Consider the following 23,009-nt stretch of genomic DNA (forward strand, 5'->3'; position numbering starts at 1 on the left):
TAAATATAAACCTGAGTAAACAGATCTTTTTTAAAAAAAAATTTAATGTTTACAAAATCCGGCGTCACTCAGAGTTAAGAAAAGTTGAACTTTATGCGAATATGGAACGACTTGGTGCAGTGACAACCAATGGGAATGAGACGAAACGGGGGGCATAGAAGCCTTTATTATCGCCACATATACATTACAGCACAGTGGAATTCTTTTCTTCACATACCCCAACTGAGGAGGTTGGGGTCAGAGTGCAGGGGAAGCTATGATACAGCACCCCTGGAGCAGGGAGGGTTGAGGGCCTTGCTCAAGGGCCCAACAGTGGCAGCTTGGCTGTGCTGGGGCTTGAACCCCGATCCTCTGATCAACACCCCAGAGCCACCACTGCTTCCATGAAGACAGTAAAGAAATCTTGATTTGGAATGCTAGCTGCGTCTCCCACCGATAACCGTGATCACTATGGCAACCAGTACTAGGAACGCCTACTGATGACTTCATAGTACAGCAGCTGGAGATTCGCAGCAAAAAAGTGAAAGGGACGGACTACGGGATCGAACGTACATGTATTCGAATCCCACAACAGCCAAAGTGTTACCCCTGAGTCCCTGAGCAAGAGTCATTAACCTTAACTGCTCACATGTATAAAATAAGATGTATGTACGTTTCTCTGGTTAAGAGCATCTGTAAATGATATGAATGTAGCTTAATAGATGTTCTATGAGTCTGTAGTAGCCAGTGTTATCATTTATATTGGGGACTCGAGTCATATGACCTGACTCGAGTCAGACTTAAGTCGCAAATTTGAGACTTGAGACTTGCTTGACAAATATTAAAAAAAGACTCGACTTGACTTTGACTTGACGTTCATGACTTGAGACTTACTTGTGACTTGCACACGTGTGACTTACTCCCACCTCTGGTATATAAGGCTCTATTTTTATGGGGATTAATAAAGTATTCTGATTCTGATTTCTAATAGTTTATTAGGAGTTATAATAGTTTATCATGTATTAATATGCACCAAGCTGATTTTAACTGAAGGTCAGGAATCCTGTTTGAAATGTTTTGGATTCCAATTTGGTACCATTTTATTCCATCAGTTTACGAAACTTCCATTCTGTTACCTTTATTTTTCATTCTATTACTCAAGTCTCTTTTTTCTCTTGTTATTTCTAAATTTTTTTTGTAACTTTTATTTATATGCACGGTCTAGCGGGAGCTGTATTTCATTTCACCGCGAGTTTACATGACAAACAAAGCCTTGAATCTTAATTGTAGTGAAATAATTATCCATCTCTTCTTCCTCCATTTTTTTAAAAAAACAAACTCATCATCCGTCTCATCAAACCCACTGCTTTCTGTCTTGGTGGCTCACGGTCTACTAGCATAGTGTGAGATTTCTAAGCCGGTACGTGCGTTTGTCCGTGTTCATATCTTAGCATCTTTGCAAACGCCTAAAATGGTAATATTTAGGATTTGATATAGGAAAAAAAACACACATTCAGTCGCAAGAGACTAATAAATTTCTATACTGATGGTTAATGTTGGGTGCACGGTGGCTTAGCGGTTAGCACGTTCGCCTCACACCTCCAGGGTTGGGGGTTCGATTCCCGCCTCCGCCTTGTGTGTGTGGAGTTTGCATGTTCTCCCTGTGCCTCGGGGGTTTCCTCCGGGTACTCCGGTTTCCTCCCCCGGTCCAAAGACATGCATGGTAGGTTGATTGGCATCTCTGGAAAATTTTCCGTAGTGTGTGAGTGAATGAGAGTGTGTGTGTGTGCCATGCGATGGGTTGGCACTCCGTCCAGGGTGTATCTTGCCTTGATGCCCGATGACACCTGAGGTAGTTTGGATAAGCGGTAGAAAATGAGTGAGAGTGAGTGCTTAATGTTGCTTTTGGTCTTTACTGGAATATCTCGGTTATAAAGTATGAAAACTGTACTCCACTTTTCTCATCCCAGCTTCTTCTCTCTGTGTCTCCAGGCGAGACTCGTAACATAAAAGCCCTTTGTGTAGTTCCAACACTGTGGGTTCCAACTCGTTCTCCATCTCTGTCCTGATTCTAATCACATCTCCAAACACTATGCCAGATCCTCTGAGTAGCTGCATGCTTTCCCTGGGGAGTCATTTGTTTGTCCACCCCCTGGATGCATTCCAGAGAAACAAGCCCTTTCCTCCCCCAGTGCCACCCCTGTGTTTTGACAGCAGGAAGACAGCCCTGGCATTTACAACCTTGTGTAGAAGAAAAGAGGAGGCTGTTTTAGCTGAAGGTTTAGCAGCATGTGGTTTGCATACTGTTGAAGTCATAGGTTTATTTATTAGATTTATTAAATTGTTTTTTTTTTTTTACCATTTGTTTTTTTTTACCATTTGTTTTTTTTTACCATCACTCAGTTGTACCTGAGGTATGAGTTCTGGGCTGTTCTTTGGCAGGTAAATACATGTTCTGAGGTGCACGAGTCAACTGAGCTACCAGATCCTTCTGCTTTCACATAAAGCATTTAAAATACTATTTTAAATCTTAAGTTCAAATCTGTTTCATGTCGTTTACAACAATGAACACTTTGATCTGCAACACAGATCATCAATGTTGTATTTTATAAAAAAAAAAAAAAAAAACACTGGTTTAGAAACTTATTCTTATTTGATTATTATTCTATTTAACTTATTCTTCTTATTTGTTCTATTAGGCGAATGCATGTTTCTGTTAAATCATGTGATTATAATGTGTCGTTTTTACATCTCAAGATTTGCCTCCGTGCTTCCTTTCGTCACACCTCGTCTGTCTGTTGCTTTCGCTCACATTCTCCCATTTATATTTAGTGTCTATTATCAGCCTGTCCAGTAAATTCGCATTCTGTCCACTCTTCCCTGTTCCCATCACCCGCTCTCTTATTGTCTAGCGTCCATTTTGGGACACGATTATATATTAATATCCCTATTAAGCTGTTAAGGATCTCTCTGGGTTTGAGGATTTGAGTTCAAGCCCCAGCACTGCCAAGCTGCCACTGTCGGGCCCTTGAGCAAGGCCCTTAACCCTCTCCAGTGGTGCTGTATCATATCTGACCCCGTGCTTTGACCCCAACCTCCAAAGTTGGGATATGTGAAGAAAGAATTTCACTGTGTTGCAATGTAGATGTGCCAAAATAAAAGGTTTCCGATGACGAACGACAGCGACGGTTGCTGTCTAGATGTGGGCGTGTCCGCTGATGCCACCAACGGGAGTCCAGACAGTAGAACGCACATGAACGCGCCACGGCAAAGAGCACACATTGTGTCATCTGAAATGACCATACAGCCAGTTGCACCACCCACTGTTTAACGTTATTACTATGGCAACCAGAACAGCTACTGACGTCTCCATAGTACAATCGCTGATAAAAAAATCATTGTATTTGTGAACAGAGCTTTAGCATTATATATGTTTCCATGAAGGTTTGGCAAAAATGTTTATTCTAGGTTTAAGACATTTCTTGCAATGACATTTTCTCAGACACATGTTGGGTTTATTGCTCGTGGTAAAAGTATTTGGTTTTGCCAGGAGCTTGTTGGCTTCCGCCACGTCGGAACAGATTGACAAGGGTTGCAGTACAGGCAGTACAGCCTGGGCTGCTGTAGTTCAGTCAGGGTTTCAAAACCATTTGATACACTTGTGCCGAGGCCACGGCTTAAACACGTTTCTTTTTATCATGTCGTACGGGTTATTTGCACTAGTAAGAAATAAAAAAGAACGACACCTCTATAAGAGAGGACTAGTTGACTTCCACCTTATTGACCTGTTGATCGATAGATACAGATTCTCACTCACTTTCTACCGCTTATCCGAACTACCTCGGGTCACGGGGAGCCTGTGCCTATCTCAGGCGTCATCGGGCATCAAGGCAGGATACACCCTGGACGGAGTGCCAACCCATCGCAGGGCACACACACACACACACACACTCATTCACTCACACACTCACACACTACGGACAATTTTCCAGAGATGCCAATCAACCTACCATGCATGTCTTTGGACCGGGGGAGGAAACCAGAGTACCCGGAGGAAACCCCCGAGGCACGGGGAGAACATGCAAACTCCACACACACAAGGTGGAGGCGGGAATCGAACCCCCAACCCTAGAGGTGTGAGGCGAACGTGCTAACCACTAAGCCACCGTGCCCCCTAGATACAGATTATTGAATGAATTTATTTCATGCAATTATTCTCATTTTCTCTTTTCTTTTTTTTGTGAATCTCCTCAGGCTAAAGGATGATGGCGGAACAGATGGATCAGAGCGACGACGCAGGCCTGGTGATCCTGCCGGAGACCAGTGACCTTCAAAAAGACGACGAGACGCACTGTCCCCAAGATTTCAGACAAAGCATCATGTGAGAAAATCAACCTCACTCACTATAATACCACTTCTTCTTTTAGTCAGATGTTTACAACAGGGAATTTTCTGGAAAGATTTGGTACATCCCTGTGAGTCATGTCAGAAATGAAATCATAGCTACTGACTCCTCTTTGCTGCAGGTCTAAGCCTGTAACACACTAACTGGTTTAGAAAATAAGGTTAAGTCAAGCACAGCTTCGCATAAAAGCGTGAAATCTTAAATATTAAACATTGACAGTGGCTAATGAACATCGAAATGAACCTAAATTTAGATCTTGCCCACCCAATTAAAGTTTCGCCCTCGACCAAGGCCGCACTTCTCTGTTCTTCGGGGACGCAAGCTTTTGTTTTCCATGGCGTAAATATGCCACTGCTAACAAGAAGGATGTTGTATTTATTTTTCGACTGGAAAGTAGCACATGACAAAGGGGTTACAGAAGCGTGCATCCAGCTACAATCATGTGCAACAAGCATCAACACTACGCTTTTATGTCAAGAGGATCTTGAGTGTAGTTTAGTTTGTGTGTGAAAGAGTCAGGGCTCTGTGGAATTTTGTAAATATTGGTTATAAGATTACTGGATTAGGTGTTCGGGCCATGAACACTGACTGTACACCTATTATTTGTACCAGCTCATCCTAATATAATTGGCTGGAACCAGCCCTAAAACGAAGGTATTGTATTACAAAGCAGGGGGGCACGGTGGCTTAGTGGTTAGCACGTTCGCCTCACACCTTCAGGGTTGGGGGTTCGATTCCCGCCTCCGCCTTGTGTGTGTGGAGTTTGCATGTTCTCCCCGTGCCTCGGGGGTTTCCTCCGGGTTTCCTCCAAAGACATGCATGGTAGGTTGATTGGCATCTCTGGAAAATTGTCCATAGTGTGTGATTGCGTGAGTGAATGAGAGTGTGTGTGTGTGCCCTGCGATGGGTTGGCACTCCGTCCAGGGTGTATCCTGCCTTGATGCCCGATGACGCCTGAGATAGGCACAGGCTCCCCGTGACCCGAGGTAGTTCGGATAAGCGGTAGAAAAAGAGTGAGTGAGTGAGTGAGTGAGTATTACAAAGCACTATATTCAGAGCTGTTGGCAGAACAAAATCCAAAGATGTTGGTATTCGATTTAGAGTCAGTTTTAGATTTAGAGTCAGACAGCCAATCAGCTGCTTGATCGCCAAATCACACGTCTGTAAAAAAAACAAGTTCAGCCTCGATTCGATTTGTTGCTGAATGAACATTCATGTCTTCGCTGTCCCCTTTTTCTTTCTGACGTGCCGACTGTCATTAACACCGTTAGCAAGTCCAGTTGTTAGCTACATTCATATACAGCGACTCACGGCGACACAGCGTCTGGAGAGCGTTCGTTTTCAGTGACAGCTGCCAATTTGAGCGCCAGCAACCGTTGACTAGATGTGGGTGTGTCCAGCGACGTGACAGAGATTAAAGACTAAAGATTTATCTTTATGACATATGTGTATATGTGTATAGGTATTGCAATTAAAAGAAATGTTATTTTTGTCAGACAAGGGGAGTGGCCAGAATATTTTAGCGTAAAGGATCGCTTTTAGCACATTTCTTAGCACAGAAATAACAAATGACGTGATTGTCCTTATTACTCAGACATTACTCAGAAACTCAGTTTCATAACTTATTTTCTTAATACCACAAAGGGACAAGCTACTTTTCTGAATAAATGGAGAACATGTATAGTCATGACTAAAGCTAAAGAATCTCCAAAGCTAGCGAAATTGCTAAATTTTACACGACTAACCAGTTATAAATAGCAGGTCAAAACACACAACCATTTTTTTTTTCATTCAGAACCTTAGTTGTGGATTATAGCTCAGTGTCATGTGTAGGAACTGAAGGTCGTCTCAAAATGATAGAAAGCTCATACCGCCAAACTAATTATCTACGGCTACTAACAAGAGGCATAGATGTAATTTGTTAGATTTGAATAATTACGTACCGAACATGTCAAAATATTGTTCCATTCAGGAGGTGGTTGCCTGAGGCTGTTATTATGAAGCCTTTTTTAGAGCAATATATTTGACAGACTAATCCTGAGAGGAAGCCAGCCGTGTTCAGATGCTTTGTAATCTTCCTGCAGTGATTCTCTTGTGTAAGGAGTCAGTTTTAACAAACATGGTGATGGTAAAAAAAACAGTCAGTCTTCCATAAAGATGTTTGGCTACGTAACTGGGTCTTTCCTCACATGCTTTGACGCGCAAATAGACTTCGGAAGTTCGACACGATGCAAGTTGAACGCAAACGATCCAAACAAAGCGTCATATTATCTATGACTACGTACTGTACGGTGCACGTGCCTGGGAAAACACTTCACATGCTGAAATTTTGACATCTTACTTTATAGATACGTCTGAACGCTTCAGGTTTTTCTTGGACAACTGTGTACTGTAGCGTAAGTCTAATCGCTTCAGTTTTTTAATCATACAGTAAAAGTATTACATGGCAGTGAGTCTTACTTTCTAATCCTAGTTAAGTATTTAAGCTAAAAAGTTCAAAGGAGTAAGTGTTAGAGTTTAGCAAGTAAATAAATGTCTCACGCTCAGTGCCAAAGTTTGATGCTAAGCACAAAACAATAAGCAGCACAAAATGGTGTTATTTTCCTTCACTGCTCTTTTGAATGCTAGTAAACATTTTAAATGATCGAGTACATCGACACAGTAATTTAACGTAACATCAGCGCATCCCTCATCACACATGAGAGAGTAAAATGAGCGAAATGAAAAGGACGTCACGGACGGATATTAGCGGCGTGTTTCGGTACTGAGACTAGGCCTCGTTAGGTAGAATTCGCCATCCTCCCTCTTCCTAAGCTAACAACTTAACACACACAAGGAGCTGGTAATGACACAGAAACAGAGCAATCAGTGTTTAAGACCACACAATGGGACCAACTCTAATCTAGTGAGCCAGCGCGACAAAGCACATTTTATTTTATTTATTTTTTATTCAAGGCACATCAGGACGAAATAGAGAAGATGGTTCATCGTAGATGAGTTCAGCTGATTTCTGGTTGTCAAAATAAATTGACAAATAATCGCCATCCTGTCTGGGAAAACACAGTTACTGATGAATGAATGGAAGCAGTAAGTGTGTCACAAAGCGACACGCGAGCATAATATACAGTACTCACTTTCATATTAATGACTGAGACCTTTATTTATCTTGCAAGCTTGAGATCTGAGAACCAGCCTTCAGGACAGTGAGGAAAAAATGCTCGCTTCCATGACGTCTTTGCTACGAAGCCGTAGTGCGTCGCAACATCCTGCATGTAATCATTTCATTTAGAGTCTAAAATTATTATTAAACTACAGCTGAGCTGAATCTGTACTCAGAACAGATTCTGTGATAAGTGATGTGTGTTTCCTTCTTTATCTGTATAGTATTAAAGTGCTATACAGTAGCTTTAACCTGCTTATATATCTTTAGGCTAATTAATCTAAAGCAAATCCTTGTATATACATCTTCATTCATTCATTCCTTCATTCATCTTCTACCGCTTATCCGAACTACCTCGGGTCACGGGGAGCCTGTGCCTATCTCAGGCATCATCGGGCATCAAGGCAGGATACACCCTGGACGGAGTGCCAACCCATCACAGGGCACACACACACTCTCATTCACAAACGCACTCACACACTACAGACAATTTTCCAGAGATGCCAATCAACCTACCATGCATGTCTTTGGACCAGGGGAGGAAACCGGAGTACCCGGAGGAAACCCCCGAGGCACGGGGAGAACATGCAAACTCCACACACACAAGGCGGAGGCGGGAATCGAACCCCCAACCCTGGAGGTGTGAGGCGAACGTGCTAACCACTAAGCCACCGTGCCCCCCCAATTGTGTAATCAATAAATTCATTTTACTTTTAAAATGAAGTCTATCATGTCGAAGTCATCAGCTGTTTACTGATGGAGGCTGTGAGTGTTTGGGGGTAATTGTGGTCTTAAGGCTAGTTTAAAAGTTTGTAAGTGCAAAAAAATTGTGCAAAGAAATTTTTTTCTCTACTATTAATACATGTAAGCGTGGTGTAGAATGGTGCTTTTTGGATTCGGACCACAACAGTGAGCTCATGACGTTACTCCACGTCTGTGAACGACTGGATCTTTATATTAACAACCACAACAATGTTTTCACCCGCACCACAATAATAGAGACAGTAAGTAAGGTGATATTGGAGTATGTGGTTCTGCGTGCACAAAATCTCTACACCTGATGTGGAAAGTGCCGCGGTTCAGTCGAAGCTAAACCCACACCACTGGTTTATTTTGATTTTTTTCCCACTTGGACCAGGGAACAGTTCTTAAAATAACTACTTATGCCAAACTCAAGGCTGAAAAGCTTGTGGAAAAAGCTCGGGTGTGAAATCTACCTAAGTCAATACCAGGATATTTCTAACTTTTTAACCAAATGTTCTACTGAAAATATGAAGACTAAAAACTTTCACTGGCTGATGAACTGACCCATGGACCTCTCTTTGCTGTGTGCAGCCCCAGTTTTGTACTCCACTGCTTTTACAGGTTACACAAAGTCTTTCACTTTGGCATAATTAATCCTGTCATATTGTGTTTCAAAATATTTAGTCTGAACATTTTTTATTGCCGCAGACAAAAACGATGCTTGCCATAAACATGTCAGTCTTTGCACAGACACATTGATGATTCAGTATGGCGGATTCTAACCTTTTCTCCAAAGACTTCATTCTCCTCACAGCTTTTGTGTGTGTGTGTGTGTGTGTGTGTGAGGTTGGCGTTTATTGACATGATATCTGCCAGTAATATTTTTTCCTCTCTATATTTACTAGGATGTCATCGACTGTACATGTCTGTCAAACCCTCGTTTCTCACTGCGGACGTCAGTTGAGTTTGTTAAGGTGACAAAGACGAGACAGAACTGAGCTATGAGCACGTTTTCAGCAGCTTTGACACATTTCATGTGAGCTAGACCATAACGCCAGGTTGCAGAGCAGGCTGAGTTTTTCCAAAGGATGTATGGCACTGTGGTCTTAGTGATTTCCCTTCTCTAACACACCTACTTGACCTGGTCATTAACACCCACCCACCCTTATTTTCATAATGTATTGTGTTTGAGTCTGAAACCACTAAGCTCAAAGCTGTAATTGCTGCCCAGTATTAATAAAATTACTTATATATTTAATTATAAATGATAAATATAAATACTCCTGATTAAATTTAGTCATGTTGTGTGTTATAGTGTGTGTATAGCTGTGTCGTAGTGTGTGTATGGCTCTGTTATAGTGTTTATGGCTTTGTTATAGTGTGTGTATGGCTGTGTTGGCTGTGTTATAGTGTTAATGGCTGCGTTATAGTGTGTATGTGGTTGGCTGTGTTATAGTGTGTATGGCTGTGTTATAGTCTGTGTATGGCTGTGTTATAGTGTGTATGGCTGTGTTATAGTGTTTATGGCTGTGTTTGAGTGGGTGTATGGCTGTGTTTCAGTGGGTGTATGGCTGTGTTATAGTGTGTGTATTGCTGTGTATAGTGTTTATGGCTGTGTTATAGTGTGTATACTGTTGGCTGTGTTATAGTGTGTATATGGTTGGCTGTGTTATAGTGTGTATATGGCTGTGTTATAGTGTGTGTATGGCTGTGTTATAGTGTGTATTCCTGTGTTATAGTTTTTATGGCTGTGTTATAGTCTGTGTATGGCTGTGTTATAGTGTGTATGGCTGTGTTATAGTGTGTGTATGGCTGTGTTATAGTCTGTGTATGGCTGTGTTATAGTGTGTATGGCTGTGTTATAGTGTGTGTATGGCTGTGTTGGCTGTGTATAGTGTTTATGGCTGTGTTATAGTGTGTATACTGTTGGCTGTGTTATAGTGTGTATATGGTTGGCTGTGTTATAGTGTGTATGGCTGTGTTATAGTTTTTATGGCTGTGTTATAGTGGGTGTATGTGTGTGTATGGTTGGCTGTGTTATAGTGTGTATGGCTGTGTTACAGTATGTATGGCTGTGTTATAGTGAATAAGGCTGTGTTACTGTGTGTATGTACAGTATGGCTGTGTTATAGTGAATATGGCTGTGTTACAGTGTGTGTGTACAGTATGGCTGTGTTACAGTGTGTGTGTATGGTTGGTTCTGAGTGAGTAGGTGGGAAGCTTCTCTGTGCATGTACTAATGCACACGTTTATACTTGTTGGTACATGATGTGTTAGTGACGTCATTCCACTCACCACTGAAAGCTCCAGACAGCTCATGTCAGAGATTTTGTTTTTGTGACCCAGTTTGTGCAGTGAAGTTTAAACCCTACTGTGGTCGATTCTGCAAATCCTGGAGAGCAGAAGAAAGTTGAAGATCAGAATGCAGTCATTTTGAACCTCTGTGCATTCAAGCAGGTCAAGGATCAGTGGGATCTCAGGAATAGCATGTGCAGCTCAACAGAGAGAGAGAGAGGAGATTTGTTTTACTCCCGATGCTGTAGCAACTATGTTGATTTGACTTAAATTGTGAACTTAAAGGAACTCTGAAAATTCTGGAGACCGTCTCAAGTTCCAAAGTAGGAATTCAGACTTATTTGGCTTGTTCTTTGCCTTTTTTTTCCTTTGTCAGTGGTTGTGAATTATGTAATGACTCCTGGTGCTCCAGCGGCAGGATCCTGTGGTCTCGTTGCTGCGGTCCGGGTTCGATACCCAGGCAGAAATCTAACCCGGCCACTGAAAAGATAACTCTCAGTGTCGGTCCCAAGCCGGGGGGAAATGGGAGAGTGGCGTCAGGAAGGGCATCTGGCCTAAAAAAAAAACTATGCCGAATCTAATAACGGTCCATGTGATCTGATGTGGCGACTGAACAGGGAGCGGCCGAAAGATAAAAAAAATAGAAATAAAAATAAAAAAATAAAACAGAGGTTGTGAATTATAAGTTAATTTTTTTTTTTTTCAAATACCTCACAGACCCGACTCGGAGACTTAAGACCTTTGAGCGGTGTGCAGGTACCGGTCTAATCATCCTAACTTGTCCATAATGGTCCAGATTGTCATGCTGATTCTGATTCATAGTGTTTTATTAGTATAATATGGTCATTTCTTTTAAGCGACGTCATCATCGCGGTTTTCCGCCAGCTGGTTTCTTGTTTACGAGCAAATGAAAATATCTTCTGCCTTTCGAGCAGATATAGTTTGGCAGTTGCAGCCGAACGACTGCTACACGACATGACTACACGACATGACTCGAGATGTGCGTGGCGTCCGAGGAAGCGATATTTGCACAGTTTGCAGCCAGGGAGGAGCAAGTGTCTGTGGAGCATGTCTGTGGGTTTTAAAGCTGTGCCTCAACTTGCCCTATTACATATACACCAGGGCTGGATTTGCATTCCTGATGCATAAACACAAAATTCCACCAGCAAACCAGCTTTTTTTTTTTCTTCTTCTTCTTCTTTTTTTTTCATTTCTTTACATTTCTAATATGGTAAAAATAGCTGCTGACTTTCAAATATTCTGGAAAGAAACATGTTCACTGAGCGGTTGAAACACAGCCTTCTCAAAAACAGCCCCTTTAGATCGATGCAGTTGTGTACTTTTTATGTAAAACACGTTTTCTTTTTATGTAAAACAAAAAAAATTCAAATGCATCTTAAAAAAAGCAGGATTTTGTGTTTCAAGGATGTTTATATTTATTAATCATTTTTTTACTTTTTCTTTTCTTAATCATTTCTATATGTGAGGTATAAATTATTAGCGTAGACCTTTATGATATTTGTTATTGGCTGGGGCAAAAATTTCAGTGTGATTATATTTGTGTGTGTGTGTGTGTGTGTGTGTGTGTTTCTTTGTCATAGGCTGCAGCTGATAGATGATCTCTCATATGAAGATGTAAAGAAATGCTATCGGGGATCTGTGAGTGTCATCTTTTCTTTCTTTTAACAATGGATGAAACTTAATATTTCATGGGTGTGAAACAAAGCATTCAGACTTCGTTCAACGCTTTCCATTCATCCTGTGCTGTTTTACTGTTTGCTGTGTGTGCAGTGTGTGTGTGTGTGTGTGCATGGATTTCTGTACAGTGCATGTGCAAGTTTTCTTACTGTTTATCTATCTGTTTACGTAGGGGTTTATACTGTATGTGCGCGTTATTTATTTATATCACAAATTTGATGAAGATTTTGTGCCACTGTGCTTTGTGTGACATCAGGATATTTGTTTTCTAGCCCTAGTCTTTGTACTGTAGTGCAGTTTAGTTCCTGCTGTGGGTGAATGTTTCTTTTGTCGTGCACTTGGCTGTGTAACTTTTCCGACTTGAAGTCTGCTTTTACGCTCATTTCAAGTCCCAGAGGCTCCTGTGTAACAGCGGGTTCGATGCTTCAGCTTCTAGCGCTGCGAGTAGGACGTGCATTCCAGCGCAAGTCTAATCATTACCCGTTTCCTTAATCTCACCAGTGTGCTTTTCCGCTGTTTGGCCTGCTAGTTCACCTGCTGGCTTGATTCATTTAGATGGTTAAACATTAGGCAGAGGATAGCAATATGCCTCTCCGATGGTGTTCATTTACGTTTTTATCAAGCGGAAATCTCTGCTTGTTTCCAGTTGAGATGCAGGTGTGAGACTTTCCGTTCCTGACAGGTAAAGATCAGTGGATTAATGATGTAGCGTATCAATGATAAACTGGAGTGAAAGAAGGAGATCTGAGTTCACAAAGAGCTGAGAGCGTAACAGAGTCGTGGAGTCTAATACAGCAGTAAGATGGTGTTGGAGTAAGATGGTGTTGGAGTCAGGGAGATTCGGAAAGTGGATCAAGGTGAGGAAAGAGATCATGACAGCAGGAAGGAGCATATTTCTCTAAATGACTGAATTTGCATGTCGTTAATAATGTTTTCTGGTATCTAGCTGCAGAAATCAGAAGCAATGAAAGTAATTATACATGTAGTTAAGTTTGTATTTGTTATATACAGTTGTTTTTTCTCAGCCAATGTATTTTGCTCATGGATTGCTACGGACTCCTTTTGGTCCTTTTTATACGAGTCGTCTTCGGCAGAATTGTAGAATTGATCCAATCACTTAACCGTCACTCAGTGCTTGATGTATAAATGTACAGCGTGTCCGATTAGTTTAGCGTCACAGGGTTAATATAGAATTTAGTGTATATCGTCGCTGTCGGGCGGAATCCTTGTATCTCCAAAACCGTTATTTTTCAGAAAATTAAAAAAACGCCGTACCTTATCTGCAGTACACAGGGTTTAGTCCGCGTTGCAGTGGATTGTCTTGCGCTAAATTCCTGTCCTCAGACGAGCACCAGAACTAGCGGGGGTCAAGATTTTTTTTCATTGAGCCCAGTGTTTTGAAGACATTTACCTCAGAAGACGTGTTGATTCGTTGCGACTCTTCTTGAGGAGAAATATGCCGTGAAGCTCTCCCGCAGAGTGAGGAAGAGGTGGACAGTTGAAGTGTCCAATGGAGTTATGAGATTTGCGCTCAAGCTATTTTCAAGACTTTAGATTGGTTAATAACTTGTAAAAATAACAGACCCACGTGGGGACTGACCAATAGCATCGATATGTGAAAAAATATGAAATTGACCAAATTTGGACATACGAGGTTTCTGCCCGACAGCGACGAATATTAACCATAATGTATCCGAGCAAGGATACAAGGAACAAATCCGAACGATTCTGCTCATAGAAAATCGAGGTCAATTTGAAAACGCAGGTATACGCAAAGAAAATGAGAAATGCTCAATGTTTACTCATCATTGGTGTCTTTCGATTGACTGGATATTATGTCACAATTTAAGTGTTAAGAAAAATGTTGGGTATAATGAGCAAGTTCTAAAAATAAAGCCTTTTTGTTTTGACATTTATTAATTTCTTTCTCCGATCTTGCCGGACTTATGGGAAACCCGTATAGTGTCAGAGATGACACACAGATTGTACCACGTTGGACACCAGCTGGACAGAAGCAGGCATTCAGAAGACGTGCTTTACCATCTAACCTCACTACCTTGTCTCTCCTTACAGACTGTCAGCAAATACAACTCTCAATACCACAAACTTTTCCAGAACATTCCCAAAGAGGAGATCCTTATGAAAGGTACAGTACGGGGTTTACCGTCTAAGACGTGTGTGTTTCTCATTGCGTGGGTCGTCCTGGTTTAGCCATAAACATACTCGATGTCGGATCTGTTTCGTTGTACAACACAGCGTCAAATGGGTTTATTTAACGTGGCATGTTGGCGTGTATCGGTTACAGTACTTAGTTTAGTTCGCTTAGCAGAAACGTAAACTTTTACTCGTTACCACAGCAGATTTGTTCTGGCAGCTGTAGAGTTTGAAACCATTTCATAGGAAGGAAAAATGACCCTTATTACATTTCTGCTTGGACTTTCAGTGTACTCGTGCGCTCTCCTGAGGGATATCTTGCTGCAAGGACGACTCTATATCTCCCGCAACTGGCTGTGTTTCTACGCTAACCTGTTTGGCAAGGACATCAAGGTTAGTTATGGAGGCTAGGACACATAGATTGTGTCCTTTTAAACTAAGGAGTGTATTTACACTTCCCCTTGATCGTGTCACCGTTCTCCTAAGGTCTAAAGTCGTCGCTGTTTAAATCGATAGCTTAAAATTTAAGAGAGATTCGATGACGTAGGAGTAACTCAAAACGCTTTACTTGACCGGTGGAGATGATAAACCTTGTTCATAAACCCAAGGTATAATACTTCACATTGCTTTCCAAGAATCACGCTTCCTTTCCAAAATTGTTCTGAATAGCACCGAGAGTTATCTTCAATAGTTATGGACACGGGTCAGTAGAACACAGGGCTCGTGACCTAATCACAAACTCGGTACATCCTCAAACCTTGACCCGCTATCAGGAACGTTGTGTACTTTTCTGCTGGTTGAACATTTATTTCGTGTCAGTGGACGTAGTTACATAAGACATTTTTTTTTACTCCCTTGTAACTGATTTGAATGTGCTTTAACTAGGAAAATGAAACAAGGAGCCATAATGAGGGAGACAGGAGCAGGTTAGTCGTTAATGTGTGTGTGTGTGCGTGCGTGTGTGTGTGTATGTGTGACACAGGTGGCTATCCCTGTAGTTTCAGTTCGTCTGGTGAAGAAGCACAAAACAGCCGGTCTGGTCCCAAATGGCCTCGCCATCACTACAGACACCAGTCAGAAGGTATCCTCATAGACATAGACATACACTGTACACGTGCATCATTTCATTGCATGCCTGTTTGTTTACAAACCAGACTGTGAAGTCCCAATGCAGCCTCTACAGAGTCGATGGAAATACACGGGACAAGCAAATATCACATGGCAAACACAAACTGTGCAGCGTTTAATGCAGAGTTCAATGACACATCAGCGTAAATAAATAAATACTAGCCGAACATCTGGATCGTCGACGTCGGTCGTTGTCGGACATGGTAACATTCATTCATTCATTCATCTTCTACCGCTTATCCGAACTACCTCGGGTCACGGAGAGCCTTTGCCTATCTCAGGCGTCATCGGGCATCAAGGCAGGATACACCCTGGACGGAGTGCCAACCCATCGCAGGGCACACACACACTCTCTCATTCACTCACGCAATCACACACTACGGACAATTTTTCCAGAGATGCCAATCAACCTACCATGCATGTCTTTGGACCGGGGGAGGAAACCGGAGTACCCGGAGGAAACCCCCGAGGCACGGGGAGAACATGCAAACTCCACACACACAAGGCGGAGGCGGGAATCGAACCCCCAACCCTGGAGGTGTGAGGCGAACGTGCTAACCACTAAGCCACCGTGCCCCCCTACATGGTATCATATCTCAGAATAATCATAATTATTCTTCTGTGATAAAATATAATAAATAAAAAGTCAACAATAAATGTTTCAAACACGTTAAGAAAGATATCATTCGTATCGCTTCTGAAAATCTACGGCTAACACCTTTACCTCTCTTTCTTCAGTATGTTTTTGTCTCACTCCTGTCTCGGGACAGCGTCTACGATGTCCTCAGGAGAATTTGCACTCACCTGCAGGTAAAACAAACACGTATACGTATAAGAGCAAACACACATAACACCTCAGTCAGAATAGGTTTGTATAATGTGTGTATAATGGTGTAGTATAATACGGCTCATGAAACATGAATGGTTTTGTTAAACTCGCACATCTTGCTATGACTTAATCATCCACAGGTCAATGGGAAGAAGAGTCTGAGTCTAAAGCAGTATCTAGAAGAACCTGGCTCACTGTCAACCGTAAGAAACTTTAATCCTCTGAGCTATGATTCAGTATCGCACAGCACTGTGTTACGGTCACACACTCACCCACTTCAGCGTGTATCTGTCATGTATTTATAGCACATCCTGCTACACTTTACACAACACTGTTGACTCAGTACAGGTTCAGTTTGCTTTACTTAACTTAGATGAAACTGTTGACTCAGACAACGTGTGTGTGTGTGTGTGTGTGTGTCTGTGTGTAGACAGACAGAAACGTTCAATATCAGTATTGTACAAGTGCAAGCTAATCTGTGTGAAATTGAGATTATTCAGAACATTTCAGTACATTTACAGCGTTTGGCAGACGTTCTTCATACAGAGCCACTTACATTTTATCTCATTTTTATACAACTGAAAAATTTGGGGGTTAAGCAATGGCAGCTTGGTGGACCTGGGATTAAAACTCACGACCTTCCAATTGGCACACACACACGCATGCACACAAACACCATACACATGCACACACATACACACACACACACACACGCATACATGCAAACACACAAATACACACACACATGCACACACATACACACACACATACACACACACGCATACATGCAAACACACAAATACACGCACACACAAACACCATACACATGCACACACATACACACACACACACACACATACATGCACAAGCACACACATACACACACACACACACGCATACATGCAAACACACAAATACACGCACACACACATACATGCACACTGATGCACACATACACGCACACACATATACATGCACACACATACACACACAAGCACACACATACACATAGACACACACATGCACACACACACACACTCTCTCTCTCACACATACACACACACGCATACACGCACATATACACACACACGCACACATACACATGAACACACACACCCATACACACACATACACAAGCACACACATACACACACACATGCACATTCACACATACACATTCACAAACATTCACACACACACATAGACACATGCACGCACACACAAACACACATTCACATGCGCACACACACATACGTTATCATACCATCACAGTAGTGACCACATGACACCACATGTTCTTTACAATCATGCAAGAATCACTTGTTATATGTATCTGTAATATTTAATTTTCAGGAATCTGCATTAGGTCCCTGTTTAAATGTAAGCAAACGTGTGATGTTGCGAATGCTTCCCTTAACCATTAAGCTTAGTTAGGTTTAATTGTTAATATGGAAGATACTCAGTGGGTTTTTAATATTAATATATTAATCCATATTTTCGATATGAAAAGCATAGTTTATAAGCAGAACTGTAAAGTCATCTGTCTTTCTTTGACTCTGTGCTCTCTTCTTCTCTCAGGATGAGTTCCCAGTGACCAGCGCTTACCCTGCAGTGTTAAAATGGCGCAGGAAGCCTTCGGTTCCATCCGTCGCCTCATCTCTCCCTGATCTTTTAGGAAACTCCAGCAGCAGTGCAGAAAAGCCTCCATTTATAAGGGAATCTCAACTGCAAGGTACCACACACACACACACACACACAAACACACAAACACACAAACACACACACACATACACAGAGACACACGCACACACATACACGAATACACGCACACACACATGCACACATACACACATACACACACGCGCGCGGACACACACATACATACATACACACACACACACACACACACACAAACACACACACACACACACACAGAGACACACGCACACACATACACGAATACACGCACACACACATGCACACATACACACACACGCGCGGACACACACATACATACACACACACTCGCACACGCAACACACACAAATACACACACACTCACACACGCAACACACACACGCACACACATACACGAATACACGCACACACACATGCACACATACACACACACACTCGCACACGCAACACACAAATACACAGACACACACACACATGCACACATACACACACACACATACACACGCGCGCGCACACACACACACACATGCATACACACACTCGCACACGCAACACACAAATACACAGACTCACACTCACACACACACATGCACGTGCACTCACACATGCACACACACGCATACACACACATACACACACAAACACACACATACTGTATACACGCACACACACATGCACACGCATACACGCACACATACACACACACATACACACACGCGCACACACACTCGCACACACGCATACACACACATACACGCATATGCACACATACACACACGCATACACACAAACACACACGCACACACACATATGCGCACACACGAGCACAAACACGCACAAACACACATACGTTATCATACCGTCACAGTAGTGACCACATGACACCACGTTCTTTACTTTGATTAGCTTTATATTATTAATCTAATAACTTTACCCCTCGTGTAATACTCACCTCATGATTGTGCTGCTTTGCATTCAGTCAAAACAGCTGAAACACTTACTAACTATTAAGTAACCAGACTCTTACTATAGTGAGGTATTTCTAGGCTTTCAGCCATCATGAGTTCTATCTTTCTTTTAAACATTTATTTGTGTTTTAAGTAAGCCAGTGTATGCACACACATACACACCCATACACACACATACACAAGCACACACATACACACATGTAAAATGTTCTTTTAAACATTTATTTGTGTTTTAAGTAAGCCAGTGTATGTGTTAAAGGCTGTTTCACGATACTCATGATAGGAAAGTATTCGGTCAAAAGCTGTTTAGGTAAAACAAGGTTATTCTTTACACATTATGTTTTTTTTTTTTATCGTCTTGGACGAGACGTGCGGCACGGTGGCTTAGTGGTTAGCACATTCGCCTCCACCTCCAGGGTTGGGGGTTTGACTCCCGCCTCCGCCTTGTGTGTGTGGAGTTTGCATGTTCTCCCCGTGCCTCGGGGTTTCCTCCGGGTACTCCGGTTTCCGGTGTCAACACGCTTGGCCAATAAACCTGATTCTGATTCTGATGAGCAGCATTCATTTCTATATTCAAGCATTTTTAGTCAAACCCTTCAGTTTCACCTAAATAAATAGATGGTAACTTTAATTATTACTCCTTCCAGATTTCCAGAATGCCGGTCGAATTCTGCTTTAAAGCATGTTTCAGTAAACCGTGCCGCACATCTCATTCATTCATTCTTTCATTCATTCATCTTCTACCGCTTATCCGAACTACCTCGGGTCACGGGGAGCCTGTGCCTATCTCAGGCGTCATCGGGCATCAAGGCAGGATACACCCTGGACGGAGTGCCAACCCATCGCAGGGCACACACACACACACACTCTCATTCACTCACGCAATCACACACTACGGACAATTTTCCAGAGATGCCAATCAACCTACCATGCATGTCTTTGGACCGGGGGAGGAAACCGGAGTACCCGGAGGAAACCCCTGAGGGACGGGGAGAACATGCAAACTCCACACACACAAGGTGGAGGCGGGAATCGAACCCCGACCCTGTAGGTGTGAGGCGAACGTGCTAACCACTAAGCCACCACTATAAATATATCATCAATGAAGGAAAAGAAAATATGAATTTTTAATTCTTTTAAAATTGAAATAACCTTTTTTAGGGATTAAACCGATCTAACGCAGAAAATGCGTAGCGACAAGAAATGTGTAGAGTTGAAAACCTGAATGAGGAAAAGAAAAAAAACATTTCTACTGTGATTATATACATAAATATACTTTATGATCCAGAAGCAAATGAGCCAGTTTAAGGCTTTATGGATTGAGATTTTTTTCTGATTTGTGCTTTTCAGAGAGACACCTCGAGGCTGAGAATATTCTGCTGACTGAGCCTGTACCAGAGTTAGGACACATGGAGTATCAGCTTCTCAAGTTCTTCATCCTGCTGTATGTGACAAACTCAAATCTGCTCTATCTGAGTATGTTATTAAATGTTTGTAGGTCAGTAGAGATAAAATCTGTGTTTATCAGTGACTAGTGGATTTGCTGACAATATATTGTGTCTTTTGATTTATTGTATTGCCCTCTGTTGGCCAGCCCAGTGTGTGTGTGTGTGTGTGTGTGTGTGTGTGTGTGTGTGTGTGTGTGTGTGTGTGTGTGTGTGTGTGTGTGTGTGTGTGTGTGTGTGTGTGTGTGTGTGTGTGTGTGTGTGTGTGTTCCAAAATATTTTAGACGTTATTTTTCTGTTTTATAAGCAGATCTTGATTTAGGGATTAGGCCTGTTGCGTAATTAGTGAAATCTCTTTATTAATCCTATTAATCCTGTGTGTTTGTGTCTGTGTGTGTGTGTCTGTGTGTCTGTCTCTGTGTGTGTCTGTGGGTGGGTGTGTGTCTTTGTGTGTCTGTGTTTGTGTGGGTGTGTGTGTCTGTGTTTGTGTGTGTGTTTGCGCATGTGTGCATGTTTGTGTGTGTCTGTGTACATATTTGTGTGTGTGTTTGTGTGTGTTTGTTTGTGTGCGTGTTTGTGTGTCTGCGTGTGTGTGTGTTTGTGTGTGTATGTGTTTGTGTGTGTGTTTGTGTATGTGTGTTTGTTTTTGTGTGTGCTTGTTTGTGTGTCTGTGTTTGGGTGTGTGTGTGCTTGTGTGCGTGTTTGTGTGTTTGTGTGTGTGTCTGTGTGTGCATGTTTGTGTCTGTGTGTTTGTGTGTGTGTGCTTGTGTTTTTGTGTGTGTGTCTGTGTGTTTGTGCATGTGTTTGTTTGTGTGTATGTGTGTGTGCATGTTTGTGTGTGTGTGTGTTTGTTTGTGTGTGTGTGTTTGTGTGTGTGTTTGTGTATGTGTGTTTGTTTTTGTGTGTGCTTGTTTGTGTGTCTGTGTTTGGGTGTGTGTGTGCTTGTGTGTGTGTTTGTGTGTGTGTCTGTGTGTGCATGTTTGTGTCTGTGTTTGTGTGTGTGCTTGTGTTTTTGTGTGTGTGTGTTTGTGCATGTGTTTGTTTGTGTGTATGTGTGTGTGCATGTTTGTGTGTGTGTGTTTGTTTGTGTGTGTGTGTTTGTACAGTATAATACTACTGATTATGTCATCGTGTTACCTGGCCTTCCGTGTGTGCAGTCTGGAACAGCAGCTCTCCTTCCTCAGCACACAGCCTACATTACCCATGAGAGACAGGTGAGCTTGCACACTCTCACCTACACACACATCTAACATCTCCAAGCTTATGTACACTCACAAGCCATTTATTAGACTATTATATAATTGCACCTCTCGGGTGGAGACTGAAATGTAGCAGCAAAATGTACACAGGGAAGAAAGTGAGTCATGAACCTAACACACGCAAGTCAAATTTTATGGGCTCTATACTGCATATGCAAATGACCTGCATGTCATTTCACCTTACACCAGATGTTTCTTGAGTAGAAGAATCCAAAATGTTTTTTTTTTCCCCACCATTATTCTTAAATACTTACCTGTACAAAAAGAAGAAAAAAAAAATCTGGGATAGAAAATGCAGACTAAAAAGTACTGTACTGTAGAACCATATCACATAAAAGCTATATAGGAAACAAATAAAAACAAAAATAAATATTTAAGTAAAATTCTAATAGAAGGCTAGTCAATTAATTAGCATTGTGAAAGTGACGTGACATACGGCTAAGTACGGTGTCCCATACTCAGAATTCGTTCTCTGCATTTAACCCATCCAAAGTGCACACACACACACAGCAGTGAACACACACATCGTGAACACACACCCGGAGCAGTGGGCAGCCATTTATGCTGTGGTGCCCGGGGAGCAGTTGGGGGGGGGGTTCGGTGCCTTGCTCAAGGGCACCTCAGTCGTGGTATTGCCGACCCGAGACTCGAACCCACAACCTTGGGGTTAGGAGTCAAACTCTCTAACCATTAGGCCACGACTTCCCCCCTCACGACTTTGTAATAATGTTTATTAATAATTATATTAATCCCAGTGAATTTGGTTTTACTCTGATTCAGTACATAGTTTATTATATTTTATTTTATTATATTTTTTTTCATTAATTAATTTATTTAAATGAAATCGAGAGATCCTAGCTAAAGGTCATGTACTCGTAGCATGTTCATTGACAACATAGAAAGAAAGCGTGTTTTGGTCTGAGCGTATTTACAGCCCGAAACATAACGATCAGCTTGTGACTACATCAAACTGTCAGACTTCACAGTCAATATCACAAAAGAAATAAAGTTAATGAACGTAAATAACCGAGACACGTTTATGTGCTACGCAGACTCCACATCTGCAGACTCCGTCACTGCGAACGTAACTCAACTCTCTATCCACTTTATTAGGAACACCTGCACTTTCATGTAGTTGTCCAATTAGCCAATCACGTCAAGTGAATAATAATAATAACCTTTATTTTCTATAGCGCCTTTAAAAATACACCACATAATATAAAGATTAAAATGAAAGCAACAAAAAT

The 23,009-nt window shown here is 41.9% G+C and overlaps 1 protein-coding gene across 5 annotated transcripts in view; it reads left to right on the forward strand.

Moving 5' to 3' along the window:
- LOC132857087 (GRAM domain-containing protein 2A) overlaps window positions 1–23,009 on the forward strand; it is a 30,563-nt gene that overhangs the window by 4,715 nt on the left and 2,839 nt on the right. For 3 of the 5 annotated variants that reach the window (XM_060887063.1, XM_060887062.1, XM_060887061.1), the window contains exons 2-11: window positions 4,234–4,360; window positions 12,185–12,242; window positions 14,355–14,427; window positions 14,725–14,828; window positions 15,418–15,516; window positions 16,302–16,373; window positions 16,533–16,595; window positions 17,971–18,124; window positions 20,409–20,502; window positions 21,610–21,717. In XM_060887063.1, coding sequence (XP_060743046.1) covers window positions 4,242–4,360; window positions 12,185–12,242; window positions 14,355–14,427; window positions 14,725–14,828; window positions 15,418–15,516; window positions 16,302–16,373; window positions 16,533–16,595; window positions 17,971–18,124; window positions 20,409–20,502; window positions 21,610–21,717 — 944 coding nt within the window. In that variant the 5' untranslated portion in view covers window positions 4,234–4,241. Of the gene's footprint in view, window positions 1–4,233; window positions 4,361–12,184; window positions 12,243–12,284; window positions 13,139–14,354; window positions 14,428–14,724; window positions 14,829–15,417; window positions 15,517–16,301; window positions 16,374–16,532; window positions 16,596–17,970; window positions 18,125–20,408; window positions 20,503–21,609; window positions 21,722–23,009 lie in introns of those variants that run through there. The other 2 variants (XM_060887064.1, XM_060887065.1) reach the window with 2 other exon arrangements.

This window comes from Tachysurus vachellii, chromosome 14 (assembly GCF_030014155.1).
Source record: "Tachysurus vachellii isolate PV-2020 chromosome 14, HZAU_Pvac_v1, whole genome shotgun sequence".
In the NCBI taxonomy this organism is placed as follows: Eukaryota; Metazoa; Chordata; class Actinopteri; order Siluriformes; family Bagridae; genus Tachysurus; species Tachysurus vachellii.